General features: G+C 49.8%; 1 protein-coding gene and 1 pseudogene across 1 annotated transcript; both read left to right on the top strand.

Annotated features, from left to right (window-relative positions):
• The first annotated feature begins 3,514 nt into the window (after positions 1-3,514).
• Positions 3,515-5,918, top strand: LOC125507853 (wall-associated receptor kinase-like 14). The gene is given in 2 exon segments (XM_048672376.1): positions 3,515-4,652; positions 4,655-5,918. Coding segments are annotated over 2 exon segments (1,365 nt in total). The 5' UTR covers positions 3,515-3,605; the 3' UTR covers positions 4,973-5,918.
• Positions 5,161-19,035, top strand: part of LOC125506770 — a 36,454-nt pseudogene continuing 22,579 nt past the window's right edge.

A 19,035-nucleotide genomic window follows, 5' to 3' on the forward strand; every position in this document is an offset into this window, starting at 1 on the left:
TCCGCTTTGTCGACAGTTTACTTTTTTTTTTGGTATGGCTCACCATTCATTCCAAATGGTACTACTCTCTCCGTTTCTAAATACTCCTTTTAGAGATTTCAATAAGGACTACATACTTGTTTTGCTCTGTATGTAGCCTTTATTAGAATCTCTAAAAGGCTTATATTTAGGAATGAAGGGAGTATGAAAAGCACGTTTGGGGGGTCGGTGCAATGGGAGTTTTTCTTTTTTTTTTAAAAAAAATAAGGTGAAATATTTGCCTAGCTGCAAAACGGCAATAGCCTAATTGAATTACTTTTGTGGTATTATATTACTCAAATTCTTGGCCCACGCAATGGCCCAAGGAGACACTTGGTGTTTCGTGTGATGATTGCCACCGGTGCCGGTCTTGTTCCTAAAAATGGGTGCATTTCTTTTCTTTCAAATTTCCCATACAACAACTAAAAATGGGTGCATTTCTTTTCTTCCAAATTTCCCATACAACAAGAAGCAGTGCATTCACAAGTTGAGCATTGTGAGTGAGAATCTTGTCCCACCATGTTGGCGGGTGATCGTCGAGATCAGAGCTACGATGCAACTCTAGATTGTTCAGATAGGGGTTTAAACACTCATTACTCCAGGCACGCGACAAAGTTTATTACCAGGCTCAGGCCACCGTAGTGGTGTAACATCCTACTCCTGCTTTAGTTTGTTCTTTTGTATTATTCAACTCTCCCCTACAAATGTTTCCAGTGCCTCCTTTTATACCCTATTGGGCCTATGAAGCGGGGACCCGACAGCCTGTGCGGTGACGCAGGCTGCTGGAGTGTTCTTTTGTATTATTCAATTCTCCCCTACAAATGTTTCCAGCGTCTCCTTTTATACCCTATTGGGCCTATGAAGAGGGGACCCGACAGCCCGTGCGGTGACGCAGGCTGCTGGAGCTGGCTCACCTACTCCTTTGAGTTTGTTCCTTTCGTGAAGGACATGATGAAGCCCATGTCTGGCTTACCTTGTTTCATGCATATCTTGACGTGTTCCCACCCGGGACGACTGATATGAGGAAGAAGCGGGGAGAGAACGCTCCCCGACGAAGGAGGGGGCCTAATGTAGGGTAGAATTCTAGTTTGGCTCAATCTCACACACTTGGAGGGGGAAAGAAGAACAATCAAGAACACAAAAGTGAATCTCTCAAGACAACCTTCGTGTCGGGCTTCCCCCGGCTGCGCGGGTTGATAGGTTCTCTCGTGTCACTCCCGTGAGGAAACCCTAGTCGCCGCCGACAATCGCAATCCTCACCTTTCCTCCTCTCGCTGCCACCGGTTAGCGTCGCCAGGCAAAGCTTGCGCGGCGTCGGTGGCGGCGGGGCCACTTTGTTGGTCTCTGGCCTGGGCTTATGCAGCGCGGGAAGTTCTCAGGAAGAGGTGAGGGCTCGCGTGGCTGCGCGGGCCGATGGCGGCGTGGAGCAGAGAGTGGATGGGCTGTCTTGTCGTTCGTTGGTGTGGAAGTAGGCTCGTGGTGCTCGCATCCAACTGCTTTACCTTGTCTAGGAGCTTGAGCACTTCCTCTGCATGATCAAGCCCTTCTTGGATTCTAGGACTCCTGCATTCTTCATATGGACCCCACAACTTCTGTAGTGCCTTCTTCATTGCTTCAGGCGACTCCTTGTCAACCCCTGAATAAAGCCACATTTGCCTAATTGCAAAATAAAAAACACATCACTTAATTTAAACAATTGTCAGGAAATACAACAACTGCTACAAGGAAAGAAAGAACACCCCATTTTCCAATTGAAACAAACACTTTGCACTCATGTTTTAAACAATGCACAACTTGAGAAGAAAATATCACAACGACAATGCAATGTCTGAGATGAGGCAAAATTTACTTGAACACTTACCAAAATTTACAACACTTAACAATACAGTGCATCAAGAATTTATAGCAACTACTCCCTCCGTTCCAAAATAGATGACTCAACTTTGTACTAACTTCACTTGCACACTTACAAAATCGACAACACACAACCAAAATGGTAACAGGTCAATGCATAGTGTTTCATGTTTACAGAGGATTACAACTACATAAAACATCAGTTATGTGACACAATTCAGTGAAATCTACATAAATTCCATGGAAATCGGATGAATCTACTAAATCCATTAACTTTGCAATGGACACAATTCATATTTCAGTAAATTAACTTGCTTTTGAACTCACAAAATTTTGTCATCCTTGGACAGAGGGTTTGCTTACATCCTGTGCACAACCATAAAACCTCCTTCTGGTGAGGGTGCCTTCGAAAGCTACAATTTTCTTAGCATTTCTCTTGTGGTTGCACTCCAAATCCACATTGCCTTTAAAGTCGGAGTCTTGAATGGTAAGAGGCGCCTGGATTGAGCTCAAATCGGTTAGAGCTGCTCAATTAGACACAATTTTGGTTCAAATCGACTTACAAATCCAGTAAATCCCCAATTCACAAGCAATCATAAGTATTTGTAACCCTAACCCTAACCTAGGAGACAAAGAAGAGAGGAGCTTATGTGAGAGTCGAACGCTGCCAGGGATCCATTGCTGCTCTCATCGTCGTTCCAAGAGACCATTGCGTCCGACAGCTGGGCGGTGATGAGGTCGAGAGATTTTGACGGCAAGCAGTAGAGCAGCGGGAGGGAGTAGCAGAGAAGCACAACGCGAGGGAGCGAGGAGAGGAGCGGGAATGACTGTGGAACGATGAATGGGTTGAACCTAGGCTCCGACCAAGCGTGCCGTCAGCTTTGCCGCCATGTGGACGCTTAGCCACGTAAAAAGAACAACTCAATTTTTCCGTTAGTTTCTTTTGTGCCACTATCAACGATAGTGTTCCATGCATTTTGCCATGATTTGAATTGTGGTGGTCTTTTGCGAGTTGTGACAGGAATGTGGTGGTTTTTATCCATTTCACTCGCAAAATACTGCAGTTGCACGACGCAACATTTAGGATATTATAATGAGTCAAATCATATTAATCATATATTCTAACGTGTAGTGATTAACCAGGACTACCGGCTTACTTTTGTCCTTGTACAGTGCTGTGCGAGCAGCACACCAAAATTGGGTTAAGAGCTTTAGTATATAGTCTTATTGTAATACATTTTGTGAACACGATGTCTGGCTAATTGAAAGCTGTTTACTATTGTCCTTGAACGGTGCTGTTAACATCAAACTAAATGCTCAGCATAATGATCAGTAGGTTTGTGTAAGCAAACTGTGGTCGAACCTCGCGAGTTGTGGTTAACAATCACCTTGTACCGTACCGGCCCTAGACAAACCAAGCCGCGGTGCAAGATCGGGAGCGCAGGCTGCTTGGCGAGTGAAGGTATGCGTGTGTAGTACGTGCACACAGGATATGATTGTGTATGCTCGAAGAAAAAAAGATACGCGTGTGTAGTACGTGCACAAGACGAGTGGAGGAGCGTGGTCGTTTCGTTTGTTCTGTCAAACACGGCAGCAGCAAAGTACAAAAGAGGCGGCAGCGTCAGCCCCTGCGTGGGGGCGAGGCAAGCGCGCACCACCACTCGCCACGGATCAAGACCAGACGCCGGCCGGCCAAGCTTGCTCGGATATAAGCTAGCTAGATTCCGTGAGATATGCGGGGCGCGGCCGGACTGCCGCTGCCGCTGCTGGCAGTGGTGGTGGTGGTGGCGCTTCTGCATGCGGCACGCGGGGCTGGAGCGGCGGTCGGCGGAGGATGCGATCGGAGATGCGGGGGCATGGAGCTGCCGTACCCGTTCGGCTTCTCCAGCGGCTGCACGATACGGCTCGGATGCGACGCCGGCGTCAACGGCGTCGGCGCCGCGTGGCTCGGGCGCGCGTTCGAGCTGGGACTGCTCGTGCGCAACGTCACGAAGCGCTCGATCATCGTCGACCTGCAACCCGACTGCTCCCGCCGTTTCAATACGTCCGTCGCGGCGCTCTTCTCGGACAGCTACGCTCCCTCCTCCGGGAACAGCCTCATCGTTAGCTCGTGCGACGACCGTGCCAATATCAACAACTGCAGCATCACCCCTGTCAGCTTCATGAACAGAACCTCGTCTCACTGCAGCGCCAACGAATCCATCAGATGCATCCAGCCCCCCTTGCGTTCTAACATTACAAGCGGCTACCATTTTCTGAATAGAAGCGAGCTGCTCCGCTCGGACTGCACCGGGCTGGTGTCGTCGATAAGCTACAGCGATGCAATGGGGCCAGCAATGCTGCTGGGCGTGCTGGAGCTCGATTGGTGGGTGCCGGGGCGGTGCCGCTGCTCACCCGGAGCAAATTGCACCCAGTTCACCGCGCCGACCACGGGTCAGGAGGCGTTCCGGTGCGAATGCCAGGATGGGCTCGAGGGCGACGGCTTCATCTACGGCACGGGTTGCCGGTTGACAGGCACAGCGTCCAGCCGCCAACAACGAGTGCCGTTCGGGGTCTTCACCGCGGTTACCGCCATCGCCGTGGTGCTACTTGTTCTCAGCATATCGGCTTGCCTCATCTTCCGCCGCGGCCCAAGGCGAAATACCATGACGAAAACCAAACAACCGCTGAAAGCGGTGGCTGCACTCTTCCGCGGCGAACTCGTGGACGACGAGCTCGACCAAGGAGCTGCCGGACCCCGGCGATTTTCATACGACGACCTCGCTGCTGCAACTGGTAACTTCTCCCGTTCTCCGACGACAGGGCGCTCGGAAGGGGATGCTTTGGGTCAGTTTACCAAGGGTTCCTGAGCGACATGAACCGCGAAGTGGCCATCAAGAGGGTGTCCGAGACCTCTCGACAAGGATGGAAGGAGTTCGTCTCTGAGGTGAGCATCATTAGCCGGCTGAGGCACCGGAACGCGCTCGTCAGCTCCTTGCCCGTCAGCGAGCAGATGTGGGCTGGGGAGTGCCCGTCGACGAACGCGTTCTTCTTGCTAAGCCGACCTCGACGGTTGCCGCTCCACGTTCCCCGCGGCGGCCACGGACGCTGCCGGAGCTGAAAGCGACGGCCGCGAACAACAGCAACTGTATGCGCACGTGGCAATCCAGAACGCCCATCAGCCCATGGGGACGCGACGATCGTAGTCACATGTGTTTTGCACCATCTCCGGCCGCGATCCACCGTGATGACGCACCGGACGCACTCGCACCGCCACAGCAGCCGTTGCCCCATGTGTGCCACGCGCCGATGCGGTTCCCCATCCTTGTGTCCGCCAACACGCACGACCTCACGCTGCACGTACTCCTCCACGCCAAGCACGTTACGTCGGCGAGGTGCTGGTCCCCATGCAGGACCTCTTCGGCGTCGCCTGCGCGCGAGCACCAGCACCGGTCGGAAAGCGCGGGGGTGCTTCACATCTCCTACAGCCTCACCGACGACGCGCCGTTGACGGTGATGGACCACACGCGGTACACGCAGCAGCAGAGCGCAGTGGCTCCGTATGGGTACGGCGCACCGTCCGCGACGCCGGCGAGGCACGACGACAGTGGCGGCGGAGGGATGGGGCTCATGGGCGCGGCAGTCGGCGGGATGATGCTGGGCATCGGCGAGGGCGTCGGAGATATGCATAATCGCCGACTCAGAGATGGGCATGGACGGCTGCTGGCCTGCTGCTAATCCGCATGCATGCATACGCGGCTCGATCGCATGGAAAATGTATGTTGATTTTTTTTCTCCGGAGTGTTTATAAGAATTTAAGGAATGAGATGATCGAAACCTTTGCGCAGCCTGCCGGTCGATCGATTTCATGGTGTCGTTCTAGGGTTTCTCTTCCCTATAACAGCAGGGTGAATTGCATGCAATATATCAAACAAATTTACACACGTGAGCATTTTAATTAGTAGCATGCAGTATAATTTATATTATTGAGAAATTAGTAGCTTGTATTTTTTTAAGAGATGCATTACCATTTGCCAACAAATAAAGTATTAGTTTATTTTGTATTATTGAGGACTAAGCTTTTGTCTTATATAAAATTTTGGTCACATAATGCATCAGGGGTGAGAACGTCTTTTCCTGTCCCCATCTAACACCATTAGTGCTCAAAATGACCTAGAGTGTCACATAAGGCAAGAAAATTTCACGAAGTGTCAAATAGGGAAGAAAAATTTACCAGGGCCAAATAAGGAACCGCATTTTCAAGTAGTGTCAAATAAGAAATTCTCTCTAAATTAACTCGAGAAAAACTAATATACCTTGTACTTCGGAATAGAGAGAGTAGTATTTAGAAGAGTTTTTTCACTAACAAGTCTGTAGATGTTAGTTCCATAAAACTGAGGTTCCTCTGTCAATATTTTCTGCACTTTACTGTAATACTTTTGACAATTGTAGGTACTCCCTCCATTCCATAATGTAGTGCTTCCTCTATCCACGTGTTTCAACTTTGACCGTAAATTTAACTACCAAGACCAATTGTGGCGGGAGCAAAAATTATATCAGTGAATTCGTATTTGAAAGAAGTTTTCAATTATATAAACTTTTCTCCCACCGCAGTTGGTCTCGTTGGTTAAATTTATGGTCAAAGTTGGACCTCGGAAAGCGCGGGCGCACTATATTTTAGAATGGAGGGAGTACAAGATAGTGCTCGGAGTAGGTTCTGCACTTCTGTACTTGCATCAAGACACGGAGCAGAGAGTAGTGCACAGGGACATCAAGCCAAGCAACATCATGCTAGACGCTTGCTTCACCGCCAAGTTCGGCGACTTCGGGCTCGCAAGGCTCATCAACGACGGCCGGAGATCGCACACGACCGGCATAGCCGGCACCATGGGGTGCATGGATCCGGAGTGCGTGCTAGCTGGCAGGGCGAGCGTCGAGTCAGACATGTACAACTTTGGGGTGGTCCTCCTCGAGGTGGCCTGTGGACAACGACCGGCTTTGGTCAGGACGACGGCGACGTCATCCACCTAGTGCAGTGGGTGTGGGACTTGTATGGCAGAGGAAAGGCCCTCTCAGCCGCCGATGCACGACTCAAGGAGGACACTAGTAGAAAAAGGGCCATTTGTCTTGGTTCATAAGGTCCATCTGTCCCGGTTACGAAACCGGGACTAAAGGGTCGTTACTAATGCCCTTGGCCTTTAGTCCCGGTTCTTATACGAACCAGGACAGATGGGCCTCCATGTGGCCGCTGTGGCGAGCCCAGGCAGGAGGGCATTTAGTCCCGGTTGGTGGCATCCACGTGTCAGCTGTTCAGGGGCTAGGATTTTTGTTTTTTTCTGAAAGGGGGGGGGGTGGATTTGGGGTTTTTGTATGGTTAATTAAGGTGTTTCATATATTGTGTTAGGTAGCTAATTAATTAATAAAGAGAAGTGTCCTCTCTTATCTCCATGCTTGGTCGACGCTACGTACTATACGTATAGAGAGGCCCTCGACACGCTAGCTAGTAGGAGTTCATTCCACATCTCCCACGTCTAATTTGAAGAAGGGGGTTAATACATATATATGAATGAAACTCAACAGAAATGATGCTGTAATAAAATGAAATTGTGAATATTATTGCTTACGCACATCAAATTGTCTTTTAGAGTAGCCCCGATTATCTTTACAAGTCGCGTTGTAGATGAACTCGCACACGTAGTATCCACAGAAATCATTCCCTTGTTCCTGCCACAAACACTTTACGAGAAATAGAGGTTAATCAAACTGATAATGAAGCATTATAAATGGCATTGATGAAAGTAGCTAGAATCAACGGGATCGAGATGCGCGGAACTAGCTAGCTAGTACTACTTACTTTCGGGTATGTCCATCGCAGCTCCCCCGACAGTCCCGGAGATTGTGCGGTGAATACTTTCCAAACCCTGCGAGACAAAAAAAACAATTACTTGATATTAGGAAATGAACAAAAAGTTGCCAATATGGTGCGATAATGATTGATTGAACTTACTTCTCGAGCATTTTAGTCATCTCCGCATAGGTCTCGGGAGATTTTCGTCTCGAGTCTAAGACGGTTACTAGTCCCTGCTCAAGCTTAATCTCCATGAGAATATAGTGGAAGTTGCGCATGCATGCATAACTCATCAATTACGTTACTATAACCTCGCTCGAGTAATAAGGGAAACCGAATATGCACAAGACAGTAACACTCACTCGAAGTTGTAAGGAAAGAGTATTTTATCTTTGTTTTGATTTACTATCAATGATTTGAGCAAGTTGGCCTCAACATCATCGGCGTTCTTTTCAACCTCAAATTTATCTATGAGATTTGTGTTAATGAACCCAATATCATACATTTCTGCTTTTCTGCACTCGACAATCTTCAATCTGCATAATATAGTGAGGATAATCATATATACATGCAATGAAAGAGCTGAGTTATATATAGAGACTTAATGACAGAAGTAGTACTTACAAACAGTAGCAAGTGACCGTTAATTTATCGAGGGCCTTTTGATTGAACCACTGGAAGAACTCCTCAAATGGAAGAGTCAACAAATCAATTCCAACGAGGTCGTGCTCCTCTTTAACTCTCAGATACAAAGTATTCGCCCCCCCAGACTCTTTGCAGGTTTCCATGTACCAATCATGGAATCTTCGCATCATCGTTATTAGAGATTTTTCATCTTTGACAAGAGGCTTCCCGTAATGGTATTGGTGTTCTTCCACCTCCAAGAAATCATAATGTACATCGTCGGGCAGGTAATCTTCAAGATTGCTATAACCGGGCACCATCCCCGGATCATTAGCGACGATATCGCTAGACACCTTGAGCGGGGGGCACGATTGGTCCGCTTGTTCGCCGAGCTGGGCAATTTTTTTCCCAACTCGTCGTTCTGCTAACCTTCGATCACTGATAGTATTTCCCGACCGCTCCGCTTCGATATATACCTTTGCAGTAATGCGCTCATAGTTGGTTTTTGGCGGAGACTTCGGTGGTTTCCTCAGGGCATCAAGTGTGCGCTTTGCTTTCACCCGGTCTACCTTCTCCTCCAGAGGTGGATGTCTCTTTGCTTTCACCCCTTCAAATAAGTCATTCACTTATTTTTCCACGATCTTCGCGTTTTCTTCCACGGTCCTCTCATATGGTAACTTCTCTAGAGGCTTGAGAGGTGGACCGAATCTGTATTGCCTGCCTCTGGCTGTACTGCTAGACGTCGGAGCAGACGGAGCGGCTGCGGTTGTCCTCTTTCGTGCTTGCTTACGAGGCGGAGGAGAAGGACTACGACGCGCCAGAGCAGCCGGGGCGGCGGCGGGTCTCTTCCGCCCTTGCTGGCGAGGCGGAGAAGGAGGAGGCGGGTGGCTGCTCGGGCGCGCCGGCGCAGGCGGAGAAGAAGGCGGAGTGCCGCCACGCGCCGGAGAAGGAGGCTGGTGGCTGCTCGGGCGCAGGCGGAGAAGGAGGCGGAGTGCCGCCACACGCAGGAGAAGGAGGCTGAGTGCCCTGATCACTCGCCGGAGGAGGAGGCGGTGGAGGAGGCGGAGTGCCCTGACTCGCTGGAGGAGGAGGAGGAGGAGGAGGAGGCGGAGGCGTCTAGTTTGGAAGGTTGATGAGCTCATTCCGCCATAGGCATGGAGTCTTCAGACAAGAACCCAGCCGAGTCTCCCCGTCACCCGTAGGGTGGTCAAGCTGGAGGTCCTCAAATCCTTCCGTGATTTCATCGACCATCACCCTAGCATATCCTTCTGGAATCGGCCGGCAGTGAAAAGTTGTGCCAGGTTCAGGAGGTGCAATAGAGCCAACGTCCCTTGCTGCGCCTTTTTGATATACTCCTAAAGCTTCACGATGGGTGTGTTCAGCTGCTCGTTGGTCCAAACGCACTTCCCTGTTACAGGGTCCAATTTTCCCCCAACCCCGAAGAACCAAGTCCTGCAACGGTCTGGCCAGCGTCGCGTCTCTGGTTCGATCCCTTTAGCAATGAGGTGATTCTCAGCCTTGTCCCACAACGGCCCGGCTTTCAGGTAGCCACCTGACCGCGTGCGATGGTGATGCTTCTTCTTTGCAGCATTTTTCTTGTTTGTCGCTGATATCTTCGCTGCTCTCTTAGATTTCTTTTTGGTGACAAATGTGGGCCACTGATCTTTGATCTTCTCAAATCGGCCGATGAATTTTGGAGTCTTGTCTTGGTCGACAAACGATGATTTCAGCTCATTCTTCCACCTCCTGAATAGCTCAGCCATCTTCTTAAGAGCATAAGCCTTGATCATTGGCTTTTTAACTGGATTCTCCGGATCCTCCTCTGGCGGGAAGGTGAAATTTTCCTGCAGCGCGGTCCAAAGATCAGCTTTCTTCCTATCGCTGACATAAGACACCTGAGAGTCTTTGTCCTTAGGCTTCAACCATTGCTCGATGCTGATCGGGATCATGTCCCTAACTAGAACCCCGCACTGAGCATTAAATTTTTGCTTGGTCCGGAGGGGTTCAATCGGTTGGCCAACACGATCAATTTCGACGATCGTGTACCTTTCATCCGTGCGCAACTTTCTCTTCGGGCCTCGTCTCGTTACCGAAGTGTTGCTCGATCCGGAGGGCTAGAAAAGAAGAAAAAGAAGAGAGTTAATATGTGTACATACCAAAAACAATTAAAGCATCAATTAGCTATAGTCAACACATGCTTAATTAATAAATATATATATATATACCTGGCCGGACTCCGTTTGGTTACCGGAGCCGTCATCACGGTGTCCTTCCCCCTCCATTCGGTCATCGGAGCCGTCATCACGGTGTCCTTCCCCCTCCATTCGGTCACTGGAGCCGTCATCACGATGTCCTTCCTCCTCCATTGTTTGACCATCGTCATAGCCTGCTTCTTCATCATGTCTTTCCAGACCATCGGTGCATGTGACGTTGAGAAACGACAAGACGGTATTGGGGATCGTAGCAGAAATTTAAAATTTTTTACGCATCACCAAGATCAATCTATGGAGTAATCTAGCAACGAGGGAAGGAGAGTGCATCTACATACCCTTGTAGATCGCTAAGCGGAAGCGTTCAAGTGAACGGGGTTGATGGAGTCGTACTCGTCGTGATCCAAATCACCGATGATCCTAGCGCCGAACGGACGGCACCTCTGCGTTCAACACACATATGGAACGGAGACGTCTCCCACGCCTTGATCCAGCAAGGAGGAAGGAGAGGTTGAGGAAGAGAGTCCACCAGCAGCACGACGGTGTGGTGGTGATGGAGTGGCAGTTCTCCGGCAGGGCTTCACCAAGCTCACGCGGAGGAGGAGAGGTATTGGAGGGGAGGGGCTGCGCCAGGTTCAAGGGTGTGGCCGCCCTCCCACCCCTCCACTATTTATAGGTGGGGAGAGAGGGGGCTGGCCCCCCTAGATCCCATCTAGGGTTGGGGGCGGCGGCCAAGGGGGGGAGGAGTGCCTCCCAAGTCAAGTGGAGGCCCTCCCCCTTAGGGTTTCCCCTCTCCCATGCGCATGGGCCTTGGGGGGGGGCTGGTGCTGTGACACCCCAAAATTTTGACCTTGTTTTACTAATTAAAATTTTGCCAAGGAATTTAAAAAAAATTATTTTCTGGTTTTTCCTTTGATTTCAGAGCCATTCTTTCCTTTGTTATCATGGAGTTTTTACCCCAAGTGAAATCTTTCCAGTTATATTGTTGGACTTGTCTTTCCCCTCAAGAAGAACATTTCTATTAAAAGTGGATTTAATTGCATAATTATTTCTTTTTGAGTTTTATTCCTTAAAGTGAGTTTTCTTTGGTTTTAGGGCCCCATTTGCACTGCAACCCTTTTATAAATTCATCTAAAATTCCAACCAAAATTTGGAGGTGTCATGTGATGTTTCTAAATCACTTTTATGCAAAAATACATTTCATTCATTAAATATATTGAGCTCTACCCCAATTTTTCAAATCTGGTCCAGTGGGCAATTTTGCACTGCAACACATTTAAATATTTCTTTCTATCCTCCACCAAAATTTTGGGATGTTCATAGGAGTATATTATTCAAATTTATGCAAAAACCCATTAATGTTCCTTGAAAAATTTGGGTGAATCAACCTCTTTTTCATTCTGGTCCAGCTTGGTGATTTGTACTGCATCCCTATTAAATTTTGCTCTAGTGGCCATGAGCTTTCTCCTGCTTGTAGTACACCATACCAAACCCTTAAGTCCAGGAGAGTGGACCCATTGGAAGATTTTTGGCTCCTGAAACAATGCCTTTTTCCTTCTGCCCGGAACTGAAGTTTGGCAAAACTTACACTAACAAGTTTGAGCTTTTGGCAAACTAACCTCACCACTCTCTTATTCATCCAAAGAGACTCTGATCTGGAGATTTGGGCCACCCAAGAATTGCCTAGGTGCCATAGGCATTCTGTCAAACACCTGGTGTGCATGTCCAGTTTTGGCATGATTTTTGTTTTGCACTGTGATCTTGCCCCTCTGTACATACTGGCATGTCTGCTAATCTCCTAAGGGACACTAGCCTAGACCTGCTAACCCCCAGCTTCACCCTTGCCGCCTAGCATGCTCTGGCATTTCGCCGAATGCTTGGCGTGCACGCTCTGGGCGCGCCCAGAGCGCGCGTTTTGCACGTGCGTGCACCGAGCCGCCGCGTCCCGCTGCCGATGCCCCGCGCTCGCTCTGGCCCTTCCCCTCTCCCAGTCGACGCCCCGACCCCTCCCCTCGCCGCAGAGCCGCCCCTAGAGCTCCACAGCGCCGCCGTCAGGTCGGCAGCGGCGGCTAGCGGGCGGCCACAGTGCGCCCTGCCATGGACGCCGCCGCCCAAGCCACCCCCGCATGCCAGCTGCCCTCTAGAGCAGCCCGAGCTCATCCACAAGCTTGTCCGAAAGAGCTCGTCGCCGCCACGTCCCCCTGCTGCAACAGAATGACGGTCGCCGGCGTTCTTATCCACGCCATCGTCGGAACTGACCCCGACCGCCTATTTAAGGAGCCCCGAGCCTCTTCGAAACCTCAGGCGACCTCAAGCCACCCCACCTAGCACCCCCGTCTTCTTCCCCATCTCCGGCCAGTACAGCCGCCGCCGCCCTCTGGCCCATTCAGTAGCAACCCGAGCCCCTCCCATCCAACCAGTGCCACCATGCGATTCCCCTCGACCGTGCGGAGATGCCCAACCTCTCAAACGCAACCCAGAGCCACCGTAGCCCAAACCCCCATTGCTCCCGAAGCTTCCTCCGCCGCGGAGCTCGTCGCCGGCGATTCCCTCCACCCCCGCCGACCCAACGACCACCGGGAGGACCGCCCCGGTCTTCCGGATCCATCCCAACCCTCTGGAGCCCGCGGGGAGCCGCCGTTCGCCGGCGTTGATCGCCGGAGCCCTCACCTCTGTTCGGCCAGAGGAGGACAAAGGCGGGGCGACCGGTCAAACCTGACCAGTGGGCCCCCTGGACCCACTGTCAGCGACCCCGATCGAGTCCATGATGGCGTAAGTGGAAGCGCAAACCCCGAGTACGTCTCCTCTGCTTCGAAGACGTATTCTGCCGGAAACGTTTTCCCTTTTTCTGTTTTATTTTAAAAAACAGAATTGACTGAAACTTTGACTGGCTATAACTTTTTAAATATAAGTCCAAATGAATTGATTCTTTTTCCTACCTCTCTCAAATTTCACCTAGTTTATTTTAAGATTTATTTCAAAAATAATTAGGACAACTTTTTGTACTGTTTTTAAAGTATGTGTTATTTGCCTATTTTCGAAATAGGATTTTGGAGAGAGAGAAGAGAGCTTTCAAAAAAATATTGGAGTGCACCTCACCTCTCCACACCTTGAAGGCAAGCATTCTGAACCCTAGCATAATGTTTTGTGGGTTGTTCGATATGGTTATAACACCACCTCGACATGAAGCGTTGGTTATTTTTATATGGCGATATGATCATACACCTTGAGTGCATAAATGAAAATTCTTGCTGTTGGAAATGGGCATACTTGTGATAGCAATCACCCTCATATGCCTCTCATGCCTACCGGGAAGGACCCGGGAAAGTATCTGTCTTGTGTAGACACGAGCTTGTCCCTCGTCGAGACGGTTATGACCGGTAGGGCAGGGGGAGGTATGATAAGTGGTGGTTGTGTCTGATGGCTGTGAAATATAATTCTTGAGCTAACCATGCAGGAAATACTTAAGCCTCCCGAGTCGGCCGTAGATCGAGTCTTGTTCCAGTAACCCCCATACTTGTTTCGTGCTGCCACTTGCCCCTGCCGTAGGTAGGGTACAGTTCAGTAAGTTGTCAACCCCTGTCCTAGCACACACCGTACAGAGAGGCCATGGTGGAAGATACCGGTTGTAGCTGGTAGGCATGCCACCTGGTCCGGGGCATGGGTGTTTCCGGTTGGGACCGAGAGGGGAGGCCACCCCTTAGAGCGCGCGATAAAAATTTGATCCCATGCTACGCGAGGTTGTAGCCTCCCCACTTAGAGTTTTGCTTAACAGGTGTCTGGGTGATTCCAGACACGTGTAAGGTTAAGCTGGTGTGTGCAAGTCAGGCGTGTTTTCGACTAAAAGACTATAGACGGAATTAGTTCCGATGGACTAAAGGAATCCGTTGCTAGTGGGTAAAGAGTACACCCTCTGCAGAGATATTATACCTATTCGAATAGCCGTGTCCATGGTTAAGGACTACATTCTGGGATGGGTCAAGTGTCGGTCTTAGTGTCGGTCTTCGGAGGAAAAACTATTAAACCAGAATATTGATCCTGACTTGTGATGTGTGATGATTATGATTATTATTATTATGGACTAACCATTTATGTTATTTGAATTATTGAGTATCCCTGGGACGGTTCTACCTCTTGGATATTCACCATGATTATTTTTATACATAAGCCCTTTATGTGGTGTCGCTCAGACGCCCGACTGTGGCATGTTTTGTTATTTCATTTACTTATAAGCCCTTTATGTGGTGTCGCACAGATGCCCGACTGTGGCATGCTTGTTATTTTATTTACTTATAAGCCTTTTATGCGGTGTTGCACAGACGCCCGACTGTGGCATGCTTGATATTTTATCTACTTATAAGCCCTTTATGTGGTGTCGCTTAGACGCTCGACTGAGGCATACTTTATATTGTTATCCTTTCGAGGCGTCGCTTCAGACACCCGATCGGTGCATTCTATTTCTACTCGCTGATTGCATATTCATATATGACATGATTAACCTGCTTGCATGCATCATGAGCTTCATTTATGACTGACGAAGTAATCATGGAATATTTCAAAGCATGATTATCAGTGGCTATATTATACCTGTGTTCTTAATGTTTGCGAGTACATTCAAAGTACTCACTGGCTTGTCCCTGGCTATTGTCTTGGCCAGATTTCTTGCGTGGAAAGGAACGTTGCAATGACAGCCCCGGAACCTACGCATTGGAGATAGCAGCCTCGCGAAGATAGGAGTTATCCTGGTCAGCTATTCCTGTGGAAAATGGAGTCCCATAGACGCTGACGATCCACAAACCGCTTCCGCCATCAACCACTAGAAACCAATTGTTGTACCCATAGGCCAGAATGGTCTTGTACTACATATTTTGTAGTTTGCTTGGAGTTTCTGTAACAAGTTGGTGTCTCATCAGCTAACAGTAATCCTGGGGCTGGTGAGCACAAGGGCCGTTTTTGGGAAATTAATATCCCGAAAAACCGGTCCTGACAAACTTGGTATCAGAGCCAGGCTGACCATTGGCTAATCCTATCTTAGCCAGATCGAAAAACCTAGGTAAACCAAGCCACCAGACCTTAACCAAACCCCGACCAAGCTTCTCGTGTAAGATAGCCTCACAGTGACCCGACACCTTTTGGCAGTCGGTGCCCAACCTATCAGCCTAACCTGTCAGTCACACACCAGTGACCGGCCCCTGAATAGTCTTTTTCGCAAGCGTGCGAAGGAAGACTCCGTCCCCTTTTTCTATAAAAGGGCACGCTAACCTCAACCCAGCACAACACAGCCTCTAACCCCAAACCAAGCTAAAATGCCAGGACCCATTGTTCACAATGAGACCACAGCCACCAACCTTGGAGGTTTCGTGACCGTGCTAGCAAACCTCACCCGCCGTGCCTTCGCGTTAGAAGAGCCCCCAGAATATGTTGTGTACCAAGGGTCCATGAGCGGTGAGAGCCGTCAATTTTGGGCCACTGTGCACGTCTATGGTAGGGGACTATCACCAGAACGCCCCTACAGGTTCACCGGAAGGACAACTTCCTTTGAGCCACAAGCCATCCAACTAGCTGCTCGAGAAGCTATAGTTCAACTCCGGCACTTGTCGCCCAAAGTTAACTGTCGCTCCTTCTACTACTACCCCAGCCGTGACGGGTATGGTAGACCACCCCAAGTTGCCAACGGAGACCACGAGACGGATCCTGCATTGTTGCATCTGGTGCGCTATGTAAGTGCACTAGAGGGGCTGTTCGATCAAATCACCCTGGATCTGATCGCAGCTCGTGGAGAACTGATCCACCGAGCCCCAGCAAGAAGAGAAGATGAGCCCGACACCGACAACCCAGTCGTGCTGTTCGGACAACCGATCGAGACCCTGAGGTCAGCCCCAGCCATCAACCAAGGTGCCTTGATGACCCCAGAAGTGCTTCGGCGCCTTTTGGGAACCCACTCCAACGGGATTGTGGCCAACAATCCCCGTGATGGTCACCATCGCTACCCCGACCCTGCAGTTCCTCAACCCCCTCCGGCCAATCCTGACGGTGAGGCCAATGGAGAAGCCTCGACATCCGCAAGGCACGCCCGCTTAGATATAAACAAGGTGGACTAAGCCACTCAAGTAGTACCCAGTCTCGGCTTGTCCACACCCAGTAATTATGTGACCTCGTATTACCACAACGTTGCATGCCTGTGCGCCCCTATTTTTAAAGTAGCTGTGCATAAGTGTGTTGATGTACGGTTGCATTTTTAATTCCGGGCGTAGCAACCAAAACCAACCCTGACGGCACCCACAGTAACACGTCACTTTTGTGAGATGTGTGTATCTGTGGCTTTGACCCCGACCCCCATGAGAGTAGAACCAGCAAACTAGTTGCCCTTCACCACGGTAAATAACCCAGCCCAGTTGCTTTATAAAAGGGACACCTTGTGACCTTGCCGAGTACCCCTCATCTTGTGCGCAACCCTCACAACCATTTCTTGCCATGCCGAGCCCTAGCATTTATCTGAGAACCCCGGATGCAACCCCGGGTAGTTTTGTTAGAATATTGTGGGACTTTACCTGCAGTACCATGGGTTCTACCCAGCCACCCCAGTACGAGCTGCTCAAATCGAGGATCACCTCGTCCGCCTCGAAATATTGGGCAGTAGTGCACATCCCTCCCGTAAACTCAAATCAGGACCCAACGGAAGTCTCCTTCCTAGGGAAATCTATGCCGACTCCGCAGATGGCCATAGAAGCGGCTGCACACGAAGCGATTCTTCGCCTTCGATTCGCGGTACCCTATGCCAGCGAACGAGGGTATTATTACTTTCCGAGCCGCGCAGCACCCGGGGAAGTGACATCTTTTCCTGTGGACGAACTGAGAGAGACCCAGTACTGGCCAACCTTGTCCAGTATGTCATCGCTCAAGAGCGTTTGACCCAGCGAGTAATGGGTTATCTCCAGAGCCTCGCTGATTTAAATCCTCAGATCGCCATCGGCAGACCACTGAGGCCCGACCAGGAGAGACGCGTTCATCGACTGATCAATCCGCTTCCCCCGATAGAAGAAGAGTGCGCCCCAGTACCAGAGACGTTTTCTCGGGACCCCGTCCAGTTGCCGTTTTCATTCTAGACGTCACCGCTATGTTCTTTTATTCGCGCATTTAGCTAAGTGTTGTAACTCATGCGTGTTATTCTAAATCTTGTGCGATGAGATAGATTTTTGGTTTCAATTGTAATGAGTAATTTTGCTGTTGTAAATCTTGATTAACAAAATTTTCCTCTCGCGAAAAATCCTGGAGTGAGATTTCTTTTCCCTGAGTTGCTACAGCATATATCTCCTCACGACATGGATATTTTATTCACGCAGCACCACGCCAGCAGACTCACAACCGCAACCACTCGAACACATACACTACTTGCAACACCACGTAACCGTGTTGCATCTGGCTAATCATCTCCCTAACGCACCACAGTCTCTGAAAGAGAGATTAGTGGATAATCATCCGGATGCGAGTTACCTCCCGCACACCAACAACAATTAGCACCCGAGACCACACCTACTCCTCGTGATCACCGCCACCGCGGAGAGCCAACACTCGAGTGGCAGCATCACGACGATCATCGAGGATCATCGCACACAGGAGCACGGAGAGCCCCAGCAATGCCGCCAGCCCTCCGCACATCAGGATCACGTACCAATCCGGCATCGCCTCCACCATTAAAACCTCGTCTCTAGCTTCTGTAAACGGAAATGGAGGAGGAAGAAGGAGAAGGAGAAGCGAGGCCAGATGTGAGGAAGAAGAGAGAAGCACCTCAGCCGTTTTATAGCTCGAACTCGGTGTACGGTGGGCGAAGTCCACCAGCGCCGCTCGTCACCCGATCGCCGGTGTTCGGAGGCGAATCCGCGAGCAGTGCTGACAGCACGCTGGCCCGCGAGGTGAGTGCACGCTGCACCGGCAGCTAGCACGCCGCGCACTACCGCAGGTACGGCCTAGATGCCCTACGCGCTAGAAGTCGCCGGTGGAGAAAGCATGAGAAAGCGCGCGGGAGAGAGGAAGAAGAGAGAGCCAGAGGAAGAAGAAGAGGCTGACAGTGGCCCCGGGTCCACCTGTCAGCCGAAGAGAGCACTGTGCTCTTGGGTACGACCAGCGTATTTTAAATCTAGAATTTATTCTAAATTTACTATATCCAACGTAGAAATCTCTCGTTTTCCCCCTAACCGTAGATTTTTCCACGCAGCGCCAGTGTTCCACACTGTGGTTTTACACCACTTATTGCCCTCTCACTATAGCCACATTTTATTGCTTATATTTTCTTAAAGCAGCTTTTAGCAAATCTCGAGGACGAGATTTTTCTTAAGGGGGGTAGTGTTGTGACACCCCAAAATTTTGACCTTGTTTTACTAATTAAAATTTTGCCAGGGAATTTAAAAAAATTTATTTTCTGGTTTTTCCTTTGATTTCAGAGCCATTCTTTCCTTTATTATCATGGAGTTTTTACCCCAAGTGAAATCTTTCCCGTTATAT

The sequence above is a fragment of the Triticum urartu genome, chromosome 5, assembly GCF_003073215.2.
Source record: "Triticum urartu cultivar G1812 chromosome 5, Tu2.1, whole genome shotgun sequence".
In the NCBI taxonomy this organism is placed as follows: domain Eukaryota; kingdom Viridiplantae; phylum Streptophyta; class Magnoliopsida; order Poales; family Poaceae; genus Triticum; species Triticum urartu.